Raw genomic sequence first — 20,585 nt, 5'->3', positions numbered from 1 at the left:
TAGATAGATCTGAGATACATAGATATATAGATAGATATAGGTAGGTAGGTAGATAGATAGATAGATATATAGATATATAGATAGATATAGGTAGGTAGGTAGATAGATAGATTTATAGATATATAGATAGATATAGGTAGGTAGGTAGATAGATAGATATATAGATAGATATAGGTAGGTAGGTAGATAGATAGATATAGATAGATAGATCTGAGATACATAGATATATAGATAGATATAGGTAGGTAGGTAGGTAGATACATAGATATATAGATAGATATAGGTAGGTATGTAGATAGATAGATATATAGATAGATATAGGTAGGTAGGTAGATAGATAGATAGATAGATATATAGATAGATAGATAGATATATAGATAGATAGATAGATAGATATATAGATAGATATAGGTAGGTAGGTAGATAGATAGATAGATAGATAGATAGATAGATAGATATAGATAGATAGATCTGAGATACATAGATATATAGATAGATATAGGTAGGTAGGTAGGTAGATACATAGATATATAGATAGATATAGGTAGGTAGGTAGATAGATAGATAAATATATATATACATAGATATAGATAGATAGATAGATAGATAGATAGATAGATAGATAGATAGATATAGGTAGGTGAATAGATAGATATATAGATAGAGGTAGGTGGATGGATAGATAGATAGATAGATAGATAGATCGATAGAGGTAGGTGGATAGATAGATAGAGGTAGGTGGCTATGAGGCAGATATGGATAAAGTGATAGATATGTGATAGATCTGCTATGTCCTGTGATGTAATATTCCTCTGCAGCCCCTCCGGGTGACCGGTACCACCGGTCCCCTCCAGTGCCTGTAATTACAGTTAGCAGAGCCGCCAGCAGGGGGAGCGCCGCGCCTCTGCCGTGGAATGGTTGCTGCTCGCTCACACGGCACCGGGAGGACAGGCTGAGAGGACGTTGTGTGGGCTCCAGGGCTGCTCTGCTCTCCTCCCCGGAGCTGCTGGCCGCATCTCTGCCGCTCAGAGCACCTCTCCTGGCTGCTGCCTGCCCCTTCAGCCTAGGTGGAAGCTGTGTGATGGAAGAGGAGAAATACCTGCCGGAGCTGATGGCAGAGAAGGACACCCTGGACTCATCCTTTGTGCATGCCATGCGCCTCCTGGCAGAAGGTAAGGAGCCCTGAGAGTGCCCGCCGTGCACAGCACTCTACCTCTGCCATCAGAAGGCAGCTGCACTTTGCATACAGCACGCTTCAGTTTAACTATTTCCTTGCCACACTGGATTGTGTCTTCCTCTTCATATGATTCCCTTAGAAGGTGAAAAGCAGAGTCACCCTTTTTGGTTCCCAGCTGCCCCCCCCCCCCTTGTTTTTTTTGGGGGGTGAGGGGAGATAAGGTTCTGTAAAAGGTCTTCGCTTTTGGTGCTAATTATTTAATGGAGTAAATCAATTCATGACAGTTTACCAATCGATTTGCAAGTATTATGGGCAGATCGACTGCTGCTATTAAGTGGGGGAATGAAATCGGAGAATCTGTGAATCGCGTCGTCCGTGCGGTGGTTGCAGGTCGGAAAATCCAGTGTAGAACTGCAAATAGTGAAGTTTGGGAATCAATTCACCCATCTGTACCAGTGAGCATGGGCATGGCCTGTACAATGGTCTAATGTCTAGGTAGGTTGTCACTTATACGTTGTCCTCCGTCCCGGTGAAGGACCCGCGTGTGGACAGTTCATTTTATAGAAGTGCAAAAATCCCTAGGATCCAACCATTCGTTGACTTGTAATGCCGAAATGACTGGAAAATGGTCCTATACTCAGTAAATAACCTTCACTATATGTTGTATACTTATATTTTTGTATGTTTATATCGGAATTTGTTTGACCAGGAATTTTGCCTGGAAATACATGTACGATTCTTGCCACTAGGGTCATTACCTTGGCGAGGTGCCCTTCAAACCGTATCTACATAAAAGTTACCAAGTTGTACCAATCTGTTGCCCTGGATTCAGAGTTCGGTATCGGGGGATCCTAACGCTTTTTGTTCACTTTTTATACTTTTACATAGCCTTATCTATATCACTTATCTATATCACAATGAATGTAAAACCCTCGATTACGTCTGACAGGACAGACACCTTCACAGTATCCTCAAGCGTGGTTTGGATTTCTTCCAAGTTCATAACTGGGTGTAGATGTTGTCGTGTGTGTTGTTCAGACGATGTATTGTTTTGTGCTTTAGGATTTTTTTTTTTACTATAGAGAGTAAATGGCATTAGATATTACTTAGATATGACTTGCGTAAAATGTATTAATTGGCTGAATACAAATGACTTTATGGTTGCACATGTTCCCAACCGGATATATAACATATTTATATTGGTATTTATGTGAAATGGCTTTTAGGATTTATTTACAACGCTGTGGTAGAAACGTTTGTGTAGTTCTCTGTGTCACCAGCAGGGGGAGCTTGTGTTATCTTAAAATACCTTCCATGTCTGGATCATGTGAACCATGATGCTGACGGAAACATTCAGCAGCTATGGTTTATGTCCTTATACTAGCATATTGCTCTTGTATTATGGACTATAGAACGACTCAATATCTAAAGCTCAGCAGCACTCAGAACCTAAAATTTCAGGTCCATCTGTAGTTTAGTTAATCCTGGTATGAGTCCACTAATAATACGCCTACAGGGGGGTAGAAAATGGAGGTATGAGGAGTTGTTTGGCACTTCTTCCCTTGTTGCTTTAGGGAACGTTCACATCTGCGGCATGCCCGATCCTGCGGCCTGATCCAGCACGCAACGGCTTTTGTCCGGCAGAAACCTACCACTATAATCAATGGGGATCCAGAGGTGAACTGTAGAATGTGGCAATGCTGGATCCGGCGAAATTCAGGCATGCCTCTCTCTGCCGGAAAAGCCTGCTGGGTCCATTTTCAGGTATGTGAAAGTACCCTAAGCTGTCCCTATACCCTAAAAACTGTAGCTCTGCAGAGTCACAGTAAACAAATGCTGACATGATTAAAGACAATAGGGCACATTTATTAAGACTGTCGTTTTAGACGCTGATCGTAATAAAGCCCGAAGCTGGCAGTGGATCTTCCGAAGTTACGTAGAGGCACAGGCCTCCTCATAACTTCGGTGGAACCTCCGCCAGTTCAAAATGTAAGACAGCTTACTTTCTACAGGCGCAGAAAATGGTAAATGAGACGGACCTGCGCCACATTTCTGGCATAAAATTCTGTCTCAAAGTAAACCAACCAATAGTCAGTATAGACTTAGACAAAAGTGTCTCCTCATGTACCAGATTTATCATCCAGCCTGAGCCCTCTGATAAATCTGGCCGAAGTCTAGACAGCCGGTCTAAGTTTACGCCATCTATAGGATTAGTAAATCTGGGCCAATGTTGCTTGCATGATTGTTTTTGAAGATGAAACATGGGAAGCCTTTGACTTCTTATTAGTGGCACAGAAAATACTTTGCATATTTCTTGCAGTAGTGGGGTTTTGCTCTGGTAGATAGGGTAAGCGGGCGCAGTACAGAGGCAAAACACAAGTTCTTAACTCAAAACGTCAGTGTTTATTCACACTTGAGGCAATTGCACAAAACAGCACGTATCTTTGCAGTCTTGGTGTTAATTCACGCACAATGGAAAGCTCATATAACACAAGTTAGCTTGCTGGCGGTTCTGCCTCCAGTAGTCCACAGCAGGCTTTAGGGGGCTTGTTTCCCCAGCATGCGGCTCTCAGCCCTCCAGCACAGCACAAAGCCTCAGATCCCAAAAACAGAGACATCTCTGCTGAGCCCACCTGCCTATTTAAGGACAGCCAGGTGCTGCCAAAACCTGGACCGGCACTAAACTCCGGTCCGGTATTTGACCTCACCTGGCTGGAAACCAGCACAGCCGCACATGCTGGGAGGAAAATACCTGCCTTGACAGACACAACCCCTCACTGTGGCACACAGTATAAATAAGCAGGCATTCCCCAGGTAACATAGACCCTGGAAACCGAAATCTAAGCAGAGGAGGATCTCCCCCTGTGATCCGATTGTTCACATGCACAGCTGCAGAGCACAATTTAGGAAATGTTCATTACCTCCATAAGTTTGAGAAACTACATGAGAAATGGGGTGCTTCTTTTAAATCTGTTCCGGAAACATTCTCCAAGGATGTGGAAAACACAACAGGGCATATTATAAGCGTTATAGAAATACAAAGTACATATGTTTAGCTGAAAGACGTGCGCAAATAATCAGCGCTAGATGAAAGGTATTTGGAACTGTGGTATTGTCAAGGAACACGTGTCCTACACTAAATCTAGTCCCAACATGTGTATAACAAAAATGCAATGAGACTCGGGCTAAATTGATGAGACAAGTTCCATTTACTAAAGGCACCCATTGAACCAATTCCCCCCCCCCCCCCAAAAAAAAAAAAATGTTAAAGGAGATTCTCACAATAATGAAATAATGAGGCCATATTCTAGTGCCTAGGTGCTTCTACGTTCTTAGCTTGTTGTATGTGTGGAGTGCTAATATTGTCCGCATAAGTGCCGCACATGATCATAGCCTTCAGTATACATTGATGTCCTTTTTAGTTGGGGTAGTTGGCTTATATACCTTGAGAAATATGCTATAGTTTTTTAAATTGTGCAGACCCATCCCCGTTTATCCCCAAAAAAAAAGGGCAGAGAACTGAAACATAGCTCCCTTCAAGTGAAAAATTTCTAACAGTTCTCTGTGCTTTACAGTGCAGTACCTCATCATTCTAGCCATCAATGGGATCTCAGCACTTGACTCCCCACCCGTCGCATAATGAAGGCATCTACAGATACACCGATGGCAGTAAGAAAACTCTAACTATGGGAACCTTTCATGGGCATACTGCAGCATGTTACAGATGAAGAATATGCACCATTATTTTTACAGTAGATGGTCAGGGTAATTATTTTTTCATCAAATTTGATCAACATAATGCTTATTAAAGAATAGATATATGCGGAACTGAGAATGCCTTTATGCCTTCCACAAACTATAGATCCCTATTACAAATACATGATAGATACTTATTAAAGAATAGAGTAATATTGTTGGGCTGCACTTGGTGTCTAAGAAAATTGAGGAGCTAAGTGGAGTGGCTACAATCCAGTAGTGAATGAGTCCAGTAGTGAATAAGATACCACTGCACACTCAGGGTTAGATGCAAATAAAAAATCCTCCATATAATAATGGCAATTAAGGACAAAATGCCTTCGTATATACAGTCAGGTCCATAAATATTGGGACACCAACACAATTCTAATTTTTTTTTACTCTATACACCACCACAATGGATTTGAAATGAAAAGAACTAGACGTGCTTTAACTGCAGACTGTCAGCTTTAATTTGAGGGTATTTACATCCAAATCAGGTGAACGGTGTAGGAATTACAACAGTTTGCATATGTGCCTCCCACTTGTTAAGGGACCAAAAGTAATAGGACAATTGGCTTCTCAGCTGTTCCATGGCCAGGTGTGTGTTATCCCCTCATTATCCCAATTACAATTACAATGAATTGCATCTGTTGCTGTCAACTCTCAGGATGAGATCCAAAGAGCTGTCACTATCAGTGAAGCAAGCCATCATTAGGCTGAAAAAAACAAAACAAACCCATCAGAGAGATAGCAAAAACATTAGGCGTAGCCAAAACAACTGTTTGGAACATTCTTAAAAAGAAGGAACGCACTGGTGAGCTCAGCAACACCAAAAGACCCGGAAGACCACGGAAAACAACTGTGACGGATGACCAAAGAATTCTTTCCCTGGTGAAGAAAACACCCTTCACAACAGTTGGCCAGATCAAGAACACTCTCCAGGAGGTAGGTGTATGTGTGTCAAAGTCGACAATCAAGAGAAGACTTCACCAGAGTGAATACAGAGGGTTCACCACAAGATGTAAACCATTGGTGAGCCTCAAAAACAGGAAGGCCAGATTAGAGTTTGCCAACTCTTTGCAGTCAATTACAGCCTGAAGTCTGGAACGCATAGACATCACCAGACGCTGGGTTTCATCCCTGGTGATGCTCTGCCAGGCCTCTACTGCAACTGTTTTCAGTTCCTGCTTGTTCTTGGGGCATTTTTCCTTCAGTTTTGTCTTCAGCAAGTGAAATGCATGCTCAATCGGATTCAGGTAGGTGATTGACTTGGCCATTGCATAACATTCCACTTCTTTCCCTTAAAAAACTCTTTGTTTGCTTTTGAAGTATGCTTTGGGTCATTGTCCATCTGCACTGTGAAGCGCCGGCCAATGAGTTCTGAAGCATTTGGCTGAATATGAGCAGATAATATTGCCTGAAACACTTCAGAATTCATCCTGCTGCTTTTGTCAGCAGTCACATTATCAATAAATACAAGTGAACCAGTTCCATTGGCAGCCATACATGCCCACACTATGACACTACCACCACCATGCTTCACTAATGAGGTGGTATGCTTAGGATCATGAGCAGTTCCTTTCCTTCTCCATACTTTTCTCTTCCCATCACTCTGGTACAAGTTGATCTTGGTCTCATCAGTCCATAGGATGTTGTTCCAGAACTGTGAAGGCTTTTTTAGATGTCGTTAGGCAAACTCTAATCTGGCCTTCCTGTTTTTGAGGCTCACCAATGGTTTACATCTTGTGGTGAACCCTCTGTATTCACTCTGGTGAAGTCTTCTCTTGATTGTTGACTTTGACACACATACACCTACCTCCTGGAGAGTGTTCTTGATTGGCCAACTGTTGTGAAGGGTGTTTTCTTCACCAGGGAAAGAATTCTTTGGTCATCCACCACAGTTGTTTCCGTGGTCTTCCGGGTCTATTGGTGTTGCTGAGCTCACCAGTGCGTTCCTTCTTTTTAAGAATGTTCCAAACAGTTGTTATGGCCAGGCCTAATGTTTTTGCTATCTCTCTGATGGGTTTGTTTTGTTTTTTCAGCCTAATGATGGCTTGCTTCACTGATAGTGACAGCTCTTTGGATCTCACCTTGAGAGTTGACAGCAACAGATTCCAAATGCAAATAGCACACTTGAAATGAACTCTGGACCTTTTATCTGCTCATTGTAATTGGGATAATGAGGGAATAACACACACCTGGCTATGGAACAGTCAAGAAGCCAATTGTCCCATTACTTTTGGTCCCTTAACAAGTGGGAGGCACATATGCAAAATGTTGTAATTCCTACACGGTTCACCTGATTTGGATGTAAATACCCTCAAATTAAAGCTGACAGTCTGCAGTTAAAGCACATCTTGTTCGTTTCATTTCAAATCCATTGTGGTGGTGTATAGAGCCAGAAATGTTACAATTGTGTTGATGTCCCAATATGTATGGACCTGACTGTATGTAGCTTCCTACATCGGCTTTGATAAGTCTGTCTTTAAGGTTGGCAGCTCTTTTCAGACACATGGGAGGTGGAGTATGGAGGGATTGAATAGTGGGATAGACATTTTTTAAAAGTGCCCAATGTTTCTTAATTGTGTGCTGGATTTTTGGCATGAGGGAATGGTAAGTATGGACAGAAGTGACCTGTTCCTTAGTTTCCTTGTTCTTTTTACCGGGAGGTGGCATGTGGGACATTTCTTTAGCTAGTAATCTGCTGGGATAGGCCCTTTCGATGAACTTAGAGGCCATGGTTTCGAGTTGTGTCTGTCAATTTTGTGGATCTGATATGGTGAAATTGTGATGGTGGCAAGGAATTTTTTGTTGCCATGGGGTGGCAACTGGAATAGAGTAGAAGACCATTGCGGTCAGTTTGTTTGGTGTATAGGTCTGTATGGATGTTTCCCATGTCATCTTTCAGAACTCTAGTGTCAAGGAAGCTAATGGAATGGAAGGCAAAATTCAGGGTGAATTGTAATTTTGGTCTGAAGCTATTGAGTAAATGTATGAATTTGAGTAAGGAGGCTTGAGAGCCATTACATATACTGAAAATAGTATCAATTAATCTGAACTAACATGTAGCATGTTGTTTAAAAAGATGCAGAGGATAAATATTAGTTTCTTCAAAGTGAGCCATGTAACCATTAGCATAGGGCGGTGCCACATCCGCACCCATGGCAGTCCCGCATGTCTGTAGGTAAAAGATGTTAGCATAAAGAAAAAAAAATTGTCCCTCAGGACAATATTGAGTAGTTTAAGTGCCAACTGGATGGTGTTATGATCATGAGTAGACTGTTCCAGGAGTGATTTTGTGGAAAGAATGCCTTTGTCATGTTGAATACTAGTATATAGGCTATTAACATCAAGGATGACCAAGATGCTATTTGGTGCAATCGGTGTTAAACCTTTAAGTTTTGTTAGGAAGTGATTGGTGTCCAGTATGAATGATTTGGCTTTCTGAGTGAGTGGACTAAGAATTTCTCCAGGAAGATTGAGATTGGAGCTAGTATAGAGTTAGTAGATGCGAGTAAGTTCTTCATGCTGGGGCTGCCTCCCTATCCTCTTTAGTTCCTGACCTCCCTGCCAGTTTTCTTTTTGCAGATTCATTCTGCCTCATCCAGCTACCTTAGTACCATTTATTACTACTCATACCCTATATTTTGTATAGTTTGTATTTTTCATTCAGTTAAGGCTGTACACTGCAGCTCTCTATATGCAACCTTCTTTTTACCCACATTGGCCTCAGACCCATATATATATAGATACAGGCTGTGACTTAAATTTCCCCTGTCTATTGATCCTTTTCTATAAACTAACCTATACCTTTTTTTCATTAGTGACTCTGTGACCAAGGTCTAAGATTGACCGAAATGAGATTTATAGTCCCATATATACGAAGGCAATTTGTCCTTAATTGCTATTATTATATGGAGGACATGTCATAATAACCCTGCATATAACCCTGAGTGTGCAGTTGTATCTCATTTACTACTGCTTATTAAAGAATGATAGGCATTTGTCCTATGAAGCCTCCAGGCCGCTACCTCTTGGAATAGTCCCAGTATAATTGGCAGCTGACCCACTGGGGTCAGAGACTTTGATGCGACGAACCGAATATTCGTAGTCAAGAAAAATGCAGAGCTCAGGGCAGGCAGAGTTTTTGCGAATTAATGAAACTGGTCCCAGGTCAGGGCAGGTGGAAAAGGGTCAATACCATAAACAGTTTAAGGTCAGATCAGGCAGGCAGTTTAAGGTCAGATCAGTAAACAGAGATTGGTACACTGGCAGAGAAACAGAGCAGCACACCTTTACTAAGGACTAGCAAGTTACATAACCTAAAGCTCAGGCACCCTCTTTAAGTGAAAGTGCCTTAAAGGGGTTTTGCAGTTTATTTAAACTGATGATCTATCCTCTGGATAGATCATTAGCACCCGATCGGCGGGGGTCCAAAACCCGGGACCCCTGCCAATCAGCTGTTTGAGAAGCCAGTGGTTCTGGCAGTAGCGCCGCGGCCTTCTTGCTGTTTACCGCAGGCCCAGTGACATCACGACTAGTATCAATGGCCTGGGCGGGGCTAAGCTCTGTTCACTTGAATGGAGCTTAGCCGCGCCGAGGCCAGTGATACTAGTCGTGACGTCACTGGGTCTGCAGTGAATAGCGAGAAGGCCGCGGCGCTACTGCCAGCAGCTGCCAGCAGCTTATAGGCAGGGGTCCCGGGTGTCCCGGGACCCCCCCTGATCAAATGCTGATGATCTATCCAGAGGATAGATCATCAGTTTAAAAAAACTGCAGAACCCCTTTAAGTACCCAGCAGAACCCAGCCATGAGGAAGATTAGGGTGTGCGTGCTCATGCCCTTTAAAAGTCAGGGAGAGAGCATGCGCCATAGAGGCAGACCCACTGGACTTGGAGAAAAAGGTCTGCAGCAGGAGAGCACGTGGAATGCCAACAAACTGGCCCATTGTTGATAGCCAGAAGAAGACAAGCGGGTCCTGACCGCCAGGAAGCAGAGGGACCCGCTTGGTGAGTGATGTCGGGTCCGTGCCCACTCAGAGGAGCGGGGCAGCAGCGGGCACAGGCCACCAGCATAACAAGATGGGTTCTGCATTAGTCTATTAGGGTTTCTTGCACTGTCAACCATACTTGCAATATCTGTTACAGATGAAGTTGCACCCTAAATTAGAATGACCCTTGCACTACAACTCTCTAGCATGTAATTGGTGCAAATAACTGACAAAATAATATCTATATTCACAATATTTTTTCTGCCTAGCTATGCGCCTTAAAAAAGAAAAAAATTATGCGATAATGAAAGACAGAATGAAAACACATGTGCATCAGTTCTGCTTTCTATCCTCATTTCTGGACATGCAATGTAAGAACCAATGCTAGCTGTCAGATCCCAGCATTTTACAATGCATCATGATTATTTGTACACAGTATAAAGAATATATGAACATTAATGAATTTACATTTGTTTCGAAATGAAAGCATCCTCCTGCAAAATATGAAGTCTTGACAGTGCTTGGAAATCTGTATATGTAGTAATGGCATTTGTACATTTTTACTGTGTTCATTAGGATGTTTTTTATTTATAGAGGTTTGTCTAGATCTTATATAGGATAAAGATACTGGGTTCGGCTCAAGCAGGCTTGAGAAAGGCTCAATTGTAGAGCCGAAACGTCGCATTTTCGTGGATTTTATTTTATCCTGCGTTGGAGTGCTGCTCTTTTTTACATATTATATTTGGGTAAGCTTCAGCCCTCAGAGCGTGCACCCGGCTATTTCCTACTTACATCGGTGCTGCCTCCCATTTTGCCTTTCTATATATATATATATATTATATCATGTATTCTTGTGAGAGAACTGTATTGTATTATAATGAAATATTATTGGGGAACATTATGTGAGAAAGAGGGGCCATTGGGCATCAGTCTGAACAAGAAAACAGGGGGCATAAGGAGCTATCTGTGAGAAAAGGGGGCATAGGGAGCAGCCTTTATTGCTGGTGATATGGAGGTGCATTGGAGACACATGGGAAGCAGCGAGATGCTGCTAGTGGTGTCTTGCAAGTAGTATGTGCCTTTGTGTATGTAGTGTTTTAGTGTAGTGTGTAATTTTGTGCAGTGCTTGTGATTAGTGTATGTGGCATTTGTGTGTGAGCGGTAAATAGAGCAGTCTGAGATCTGACTTGTTTTTTATTTGGTCTGATATGGGGTCTGAATTTGCTTAGGGGGTCAGGTCCGAGGTCTTGAGTAGTGAGCAAGAAATGCAATATTAGCCCTAAATCACGCTGCATGCTAATATTTTTCAGTGGTATGAGTCGAGGGAGAGGAGAAGGATGTTGTATGTGGGCTGGCAGGATTTGGGTGCCATGGCTACTTTATGGTCCCAGTCTGGCCCTGGATGCAACACAGTTTAAAGAGCATCAAGATTTTTAAACTCAAAGTCTCACTGAATTCTCCATTTCAATCCATTATTTCACCCATTTCTTATACAAAAAAGTTGTGTACGGTCGCCATTAGAGTTCTTCATGGGATTTTCTAGCTTTCCTTAAAGGTGGTTGTGTAATATCACTAGGATATGGCACCAATATCAGATAGGGGCCGCACCCATCTCTAGAACAGAGCTCCCAATGTAAATGAGAGCTCACCACGCATGTGCCGCATGCTCTCTTCTATGGGAATTCCGAAAATAGCGATTATTTTTGCATGTCCCATAGAAATGAATTGAGAGTGCTATGCGCAAGCACAGCCACTACCCCATTCACTTCTGTGGGATTGCTGGGAATAGCCAGCGCTCGGCTGTTTTCGCCAGTCCCATAGAAATGAATGAAGGGCGGCTGTGCATGCATAGTGCACTCTCGTTCACTTTGGGGGTTTCATTCTAGAAATAGTTGTGGGACCCGCACCTATCTGACATCCTAGTATTATGCCAACAATGTTTGAGGTGAGACAACCGCTTTAAATCCTGAGTGGTACATCCAGCTAGTTCTGTTGTAAAATAACCATCATTTTATTAAGCCTGCCCTTGTACTACAGGAATACAGCAAATGAGGTTCTCGTAAAAGCATGTAGTATGTACATTGTACTTCAGAGGGTCATCTATTCCATAGAATTGAGCATTTCCTGGAATATTGTAATACCGGCATCCCTGTCGTACAGAGCAGCAGTGATAGAGCATAAGTGAAAGCGTTTTAAAAGTGGAAAATGACATTCTAGTTTGTATTCTAGAAGGTGATAATTAAAAATCAAACTGTCAGCAGCCAAATATAATAATTTACTAAAGAATCCCAAATTGGACGATTGCCGCTCTGATGAATAGACGAGCATTGTGTCCTGCAACCTTTTGATTTAGAGAGAGTTCCTGGAGATCTTTATAAAGTGATTGCTTGTACAGTAGGTCAGACAAATGCTCCCGGAGCCCTGTCCTCCCACGTAAACACTGGCCTGCTGAGATTTGGAGGCATTCATTACGCTCTTTATTTCCCTGAACTGACATTTTCTTTTTATCTGGTTTCCCAATTGATTTTCACATTTCCTACCTAAATATATTGGATAATGTGTTATGCATAGTATTTTTTTTTTTTTTTAGAATGAACGCTTCCAGCATTTTTCTCTTCGTAAGTCAACAAAGTTTTTGTTACGCTTTTTATAAATTGAGAGACAACACATTTTCAGCACGTTAATAATAATATTCATAAATTCTCCAGTAAAAAGCATTGAAGTAAATGAGAATCAATATGTAAAATGCAAAGTGCATTGACTGTGGAATAATGGATGACACCTATAAATATGTATCGCTATTAATAGGAAGTGAGGGAAGACGTTTGCTAGCATCTCTCATTTTCTAATTAGATCAGTAATAAGTGCAGTGACAGCAGTCATACTTGAGCGATGGTGCCAGAGGGGACGGAAACGTCCCTGTGCCACATAAGAAGACCTCAGTATTGTAAATGGTGCAGGGTAGATAGGGGCCACAGTTACACATTTCGTGCTGGGACTGATTCAGGGGCTTTACATTAGGTTTGTGTCCATCATGGACAAATTTAACTTCAACTTCATAGTACTAAAAAATGAATAAAGTGTAACAGTTTTTGTACAGGTCATAAGAGAAACTGAATGTGTAGAGGTAACAAGCATAAAAGAGGAAAAATATCTAAAATGTAACGTTTATTGATGTCTATTAAAAACGGTGACTTTGGGATTCAATAAAGCAAAGTAGCAAATATCAGAGCCCATGGGATTAGTGAACTGTGTTAAAAAATGTAAAAAAATTGTCCCTTGTTGGCAATCAGATTGGGGTCGCTACAAGATTCCTAACTGCTGCCGGTAATAGCTGTACAATACAGCCAGACGTAGGCCGAGCACCCACCCTGTCTCTGGCACTGGAAGCTAATCCCTAGTCTAAGATAACGAACCCTGTGTGCTGTCTAAGCGTTTCGCCTGTTAAACATACAGCAGGCTCATCGGGGAGACTTCCAGCAGCCTGGCCAGAATATAAGGCAGTGGCCTTTTTTCTTTTTAAATAAAATCTTTTAGCTTAATGGATATAATATCTGGCTTAAAGGAGACAATATGGACAATCAAAGTCTGATAGTAAGTGCCTTGTATTAAAGGGGTTGTCCCACGAAAAATATTCTACAGTTTTCAAACCAGCACCTGGATCTGAATACTTTTGTAATTGCATATAATTCAAGATTTTGTATAGCCACCGAGTTATTCAATAAAATGTGTCTGTATAGTGCCATTTAATTTCCTATTTCTTTGACCTGCTCATTAAGAAGGCCGCACATGCTCAGTTTCATCTTTGAACTGCCTCCTGAGCTGTGATAGGGAGAGCTGAGACACGCCTCCTGAGATGCAGCAGAAAAGACACGCCCCTTGAGCTGCCAGCTTGATATAAATCTAGTCAAGCAATGAATGGGCAGATCTTGGGATCCATACGAGGGACAGGGCTGGTTCTAGATTTGTTAGAAAGAGATTGGACTATATGAAATCAGATTTTCATTTTTTACATTATTCATGGGATAACCCCTTTAACCGCCTCCGGACCGCCTAACGCAGGATTGCGTTCCGGAGGTGGTCGATCCATTCCTCCTGGACGCGCCGGCGCGTCATCTCGCAAGAGGCGAGATTTCCTGTGAACGAGCGCACACAGGAGCGCGCGTTCACAGGAACCGAAGGTAAACAAGAGGATCTGCAGCCTGCCAGCGGCGATCGTTCGCTGGCAGGCTGTAGATGCGATTTTTTTTAACCCCTTAAAGGTATATTAGACGCTGTTTTGATAACAGCGTCTAATATACCTGCTACCTGGTCCTCTGGTGGTCCCTTTTGCTTGGATCGACCACCAGAGGACACAGGCAGCTCTGTAAGTAGCACCAATCACCACTACACTACACCCCCCCTGTCACTTATTAACCCCTTATTAACCCCTGATCACCCCATATAGACTCCCTGATCACCCCCCTGTCATTGATCACCCCCCTGTAAGGCTCCATTCAGACGTCAGTATGTGTTTTGTGGATCCGCGGACCCATGGATCCGCGGATCTGCAAAACACATACGGACGTCTGAATGGAGTCTTACAAGGGGTGATCAATGACAGGGGGGTAATCACCCCATATTAGACTCCCTGATCAGCCCCCTGTCATTGATCACCCCCCTGTAAGGCTCCATTCAGACGTCAGTATGTGTTTTGCGGATCCACGGACGTCTGAATGGAGCCTTACAGGGGGGGTGATCACCCCATATAGACTCCCTGATCACCCCCCTGTCATTGATCACCCCCCTGTAAGGCTCCATTCAGACGTCCGTATGTGTTTTGCGAATCCGTGGATCCGCAAAACACGGACATCGCGGACCTGCAAAACACGGACATCGGCAATGTGCTTTCCGCACAATTGCCGCACATTGTAAATTGACAACTTTGTATAAAACAATTTAAAAAGTTGTCATTTACAGAGATATTTCTCTCACCCAGCATGGGTATATGTAAAAATACACCCCAAAACACATTGCCCTACTTCTCCTGAGTACGGCGATACCACATGTGTGACACTTTTTTGCAGCCTAGGTGCGTAAAGGGGCTGAAAGTCCAACGAGTACCTTTAGGCTTTACAGGGTTGCTCACAATTTAGCCTTGCCCAAAATGCCAGAACAGTAAACACACCCCACAAATGACCCCATTTCGGAAAGAAGACACCCCAAGGTATTCGCTGAGGGGCATATTGAGTCCATGAAAGATTGAACTTTTTGTCACAAGTTAGCGGAAAGGGAGACTTTGTGAGAAAAAATAAATAAAATCAATTTCCGCTAACTTGTGCCAAAAAAAAAAAAACTTCTATGAACTCGCCATGCCCCTCACGGAATACCTTGAGGTGTCTTCTTTCCAAAATGGGGTCACATGTGGGGTATTTATACTGCCCTGGCATTTTAGGGGCCCTAAAGCGTGAGAAGAAGTCTGGAATAAAAATGTCTAAAAATGCCCTCCTAAAAGGAATTTGGGCCCCTTTGCGCACCTAGGCTGCAAAAAAGTGTCACACATGTGGTATCGCCGTACTCAGGAGAAGTAGGGCAATGCGTTTTGGGGTGTCTTTTTACATATACCCATGCTGGGTGAGAGAAATATCTCTCTAAAAGACAACTTTGTATAAAAAAATGGGAAAAGTTGACTTTTACAGAGATATTTCTCTCACCCAGCATGGGTATATGTAAAAATACACCCCAAAACACATTGCCCTACTTTTCCTGAGTACGGCGATACCACATGTGTGACACTTTTTTGCAGCCTAGGTGGGCAAAGGGGCCCACATTCTAAAGAGCACCTTTAGGATTTCACAGGACATTTTTTACACATTTGAATTTCAAACTACTTCTCACGCATTAGGGCTCCTAAAATGCCAGGGCAGTATAACTACCCCAGAAGTGACCCCATTTTGGAAAGAAGACACCCCAAGGTATTTCGTGATGGGCATAGTGAGTTCATGGAAGTTTTATTTTTTGTCACAAGTTAGTGGAATATGAGACTTTGTAAAGAAAAAATAAATAAATCAAAATCATAATTTTCCGCTAACTTGTGCCCAAAATTTTTTTTTATAGGAACTCGCCATGCCCCTCACGGAATACCTTCGGGTGTCTTCTTTCCAAAATGGGGTCACTTGTGGGGTATTTATACTGCCCTGGCATTTTAGGGGCCCTAATGCGTGAGAAGTAGTTTGAAATCCAAATGTGTTAAAAATGCCCTGTGAAATCCTAAAGGTGCTCTTTAGAATTTGGGCCCCTTTGCCCACCTAGGCTGCAAAAAAGTGTCACACATGTGGTATTGCCGTACTCAGGAGAAGTAGGGCTATGTGTTTTGGGGTGTCTTTTTACATATACCCATGCTGGGTGAGATAAATATCTCTGTCAAATGACAACTTTGTATAAAAAAATGGGAAAAGTTGTCTTTTAGAGAGATATTTCTCTCACCCAGCATGGGTATATGTAAAAAGACACCCCAAAACACATTGCCCAACTTCTCCTGAGTACGGCGATACCACATGTGTGACACTTTTTTGCAGCCTAGGTGGGCAAAGGGGCCCAAATTCTAAAGAGCACCTTTAGGATTTCACAGGACACTTTTTACACATTTGAATTTCAAACTACTTCTCACGCATTAGGGCCCCTAAAATGCCAGGGCAGTATAACTACCCCACAAGTGACCCCATTTTGGAAAGAAGACACCCCAAGGTATTTCGTGATGTGCATAGTGAGTTCATGGAAGTTTTTATTTTTTGTCACAAGTTAGTGGAATATGAGACTTTGTAAGAAAAGAAATAAAAAAAATAAATCATCATTTTCCACTAACTTGTGACAAAAAATAAAAAGTTCTATGAACTCACTATGACCATGAGCGAATACCTTAGGGTGTCTACTTTCCGAAATGGGGTCATTTGTGGGGTTTTTCTACTGTCTGGGCATTGTAGAACCTCAGGAAACATGACAGGTGCTCAGAAAGTCAGAGCGGCTTCAAAATGCGGAAATTCACATTTTTGTACCATAGTTTGTAAACGCTATAACTTTTACCCAAACCAATAAATATACACTTATTGCATTTTTTTATTTTTTTTATCAAAGACATGTAGAACAATAAATTTAGAGAAAAATTTATATAGAAATGTAGTTTAAAAAAAAAAAATTACAACTGAAAGTGAAAAATTTCATTTTTTTGCAAAAATTTCGGTAAATTTCGATTAATAACAAAAAAAGTTAAAATGTCAGCAGCAATGAAATACCACCAAATGAAAGCTCTATTAGTGAGAAGAAAAGGAGGTAAAATTCATTTGGGTGGTAAGTTGTATGACCGAGCAATAAACGGTGAAAGTAGTGTGGTGCAGAATTGTAAAAAGTGGTCTGGTCATTAAGGGTGTTTAAGCTAGGGGAGCTGAGGTGGTTAATGTTTTCTACATGATAAATGCCATGTTCCAAGTGAGAGAATCCCTTTAAAGCTGATCTGACACTGCAGGTTTTGTTTTGCTCTATCCTAAACATGGCACATTTCCAATACAATAAAAGGATAGAAAAACAGGCCCTCATTGGATGTTTCCATACTTGTGAATGGAGTAGTTCTGCAGCTTGGGTATGGATTTTTACAACCTTTATTCAGGTATAGTATAGGACAAGTTTTTTCTACTGAAATGATGAATGTGAACATTACCTTGTAGAAACTTCTAAGCACATATGGTTCAGCACTCTAAACTGTATGTTTTTGCAACCATTTTGACCCTGCCTTTGTGATTGTAATTAGCCATACATTATGTCCCTCACCCCATTATACTGTGTACTGCTTTGTAGAACAGGATTCCAGTAATCAGTAGCAATAATAATAATAGATGGTTATTTAACCCCTTAGTGAGTAGCCTATTTTGGGTCTTACTGACCAAGCTTTTTTCTTCCTTTTTTTATCGTCGCCTTCCAAGAGCTATACATTTTTTATTTTTCTGTCTATATAGCTCTATGAGGGCGATTATTTTGTGGGACAAGTTGTAGTTTTTAATGGTGCCGTTTGGGGTACACATAATTTTCTGATTAACTTTTTTTAAAACTTTGGCAGGTAGATGGGAAAAAACAGCAATACTGCCACTGAGTTTTTATGTTATAAATCTTGCAGCGTTTTTTTGGCATAAACAACATAATATATTTATTCTGTCGGTCAGTACGATTATAGCGATACCAAATACATTGTAGTTTTACGAGACCACTTGTAGCTCATAGTGGTATCATTTTGGGGTAAATAACAATTTTTGATCGCTTGTTATTAAGTTTTTTTTGGTGGCGACAAGGGATGAGCGAACTTCGGATGAAACATCCGAAGTTGATTCGCATAAAACTTTGTTGTAATGCTATACGGAGAAGGAGCTCCGTACAGGATTAGAATGTATTGGCTCCGATGAGCCGAAGTTATTGCTTCGCGAAGTCTCGTGAGACTTCGGGTAAAAACTTCATAAATTAATTTGTACTGTAAAAAAACATTTCCCAAACTCTATATGTTGACACATTTTCATTTTTACATTAATCATGGGCCAATCCATTTTATATAATTTGTATTTTGTACCTCTCGCGTGCAGTATTATGTATATGCTTGGTTTCACTTGTATGAGCTATCACAGTAGATGTCAATTATTTTGTAAATTGTCAGCTTCCAAATTTCATTGTTAAGACATTGAACCTGCTGACAGGTATCTACTTTATCTTACATTTGCATGGAAAGCAGCTATTATCTAATGTGAATGGCAGCAGCAGTTATTTGGTATATACTGTGAGTAGGCAGTTAATTTGTTTAATTTAAACTAAATCGGCTGTGAAGTGTAGTAAGCCCAAACAAATCATGTATATTTGATTAGTGTTCCATAGGAGATAATTACAATGAAAGTAGGTGACCAATCTACAAGCGTACATTATGCAAATATTATATGCAATCCTGCATGAGCTGGGGCACATTTTCTGGTTAGGCATATCATTCCAGAGGATCGAATTTCAAAGTTCTAGCATGTACTTGGATCCATAGTATAAAGACTAAACTGTGACATGACCAGTTTCAAATTAGCCAATTGCCAACATTATAATTCCTATTGGCGGAGAAAAATGCACATGGTTGCAAATTAATTACGGAAAACGATTCCTGAGCTAGTACAGCACCCACTTCTACCTCAGAGGCATCCACCGCAACAGTGAATGGTTTCGTAACATCCAGCTGAATTAGTACAGGTGCATGAATGAAGCTTCCTTTAAGTATATCAAAGGCGGACAGAGCCTCAGGAGACCAATGGAGAAGACCCTTCCTGGTTAAGTCAGTCATAGGTTTGGCAATAGCTGAAACATTTTTAATGAATTTTCTATAATAAATTGCAAAGCTGAGGAATCGTTGAAGGGCCTTGAATGAGGTAGGTCTGGTCCAATCAACTGCACCTCGTACCTTTTCGGAATCCAAACAAAAAATTTGGGGTGACAAGATATAACCCAGATATAACTTCTCTTACACCAAACTCACATTTACTTAATTTCTCAAACAATTTATGGTCCCTCAATCTGTGGAGGAGTTTTCTCACTTGTATAACATGAGAAGACCGGGGGAAAAAATATTGTCAAGGTACACCACAAGAAACTGACCCATGAACCTCCCGGAAAATATCATTTTTTTTTATTATTATTTTTATATTTTACAATACAAAAAGTACATACATATCGTAGCTACATACTGTATAAAAACAATACATCTATCTTTGCTGAATTGTATATCACCAAATCTACATCACAATTTATAGTTTTCCTACCCCTATCCCACCCAAAAAAAAAGGGACTCTCTCATCTCTCTTCATCCCCAGCTCCTCCCCCCATACCCCAATCCAATCTTAATCAGTTTTTTAACCATTCTGCCCACATACTCTCAAACCTTCACCTTTTAGCATTTGTAGCTATGTGTAGTAGTCTCACAAGCCAACGAGCATTTGACCAGACTGAACCACATGTTTATTGTTGGTACGGTTTTCTCTATCCATTTTCTTACAATACATCTCCTAGCCTGAAATAACAATTTAGTTATTATTGAAAATTTCCCGGAATCCCCTATATCCTCCACCAAAACCAGCACACATGCCACAAAAGTTAGGGGGATGTCAACCTTATGAAGTACCTTAATATAACCAAGCACTTAATTCCAAAAGGTTTGGAGAGATTGCAGGGTGGATTTGATTTAAATCAAAATGATTTAAATCACTAGTCAGTAAGGCTTGATTTAAATCATAGTTTTCTACATAAAGACAAATTCTTGCTGGTATAACTTATAATATGCAAGTAGATGAAGATTTTTAGAATAATAACTTTTCATATTAGTTTGATTAGGTTGATTCTGTATTCATGTAGAAGTTAGGATTAAGGTATTTTTCTCAACTCTGTTCATGTTATAACATTTTTGCTGTGAAGAAGAGGTATGTGATCTCTGCTGAGTCAAATTCAGTTTTGAGAACTGCAAAAGTAAACCAAGCATCTGTGATTATGCCTATCCCATGCATGCTTAAACTCCTTCACTGTATTTGCAGCTACCACTTCTGCAGGAAGGCTATTCCATGCATCCACTACTCTCTTAGTAAAGTAATACTTCCTGATATTACTTTTAAACCTTTGCCCCTCTAATTTAAAACTATG

General features: G+C 41.1%; 1 protein-coding gene across 2 annotated transcripts in view; it reads left to right on the top strand.

Annotated features, from left to right (window-relative positions):
- Positions 1–941: 941 nt before the first annotated feature.
- Positions 942–20,585, top strand: part of KHDRBS2 (KH RNA binding domain containing, signal transduction associated 2) — a 519,297-nt gene continuing 499,653 nt past the window's right edge. For both annotated transcript variants that reach the window (XR_005778300.1, XM_040428614.1), the window contains exon 1: positions 942–1,172. Coding sequence is in view for 1 of the 2 variants with exons in the window: in XM_040428614.1 (XP_040284548.1) it covers positions 1,082–1,172 (91 nt within the window). In the remaining variant the exon portion in view is untranslated. The remainder of the gene's footprint in view (positions 1,173–20,585) is intronic.

This window comes from Bufo bufo, chromosome 4 (genome assembly GCF_905171765.1).
Source record: "Bufo bufo chromosome 4, aBufBuf1.1, whole genome shotgun sequence".
NCBI classification, from domain to species: Eukaryota; Metazoa; Chordata; class Amphibia; order Anura; family Bufonidae; genus Bufo; species Bufo bufo.
This window is presented reverse-complemented; position numbering and strand designations above follow the sequence as displayed.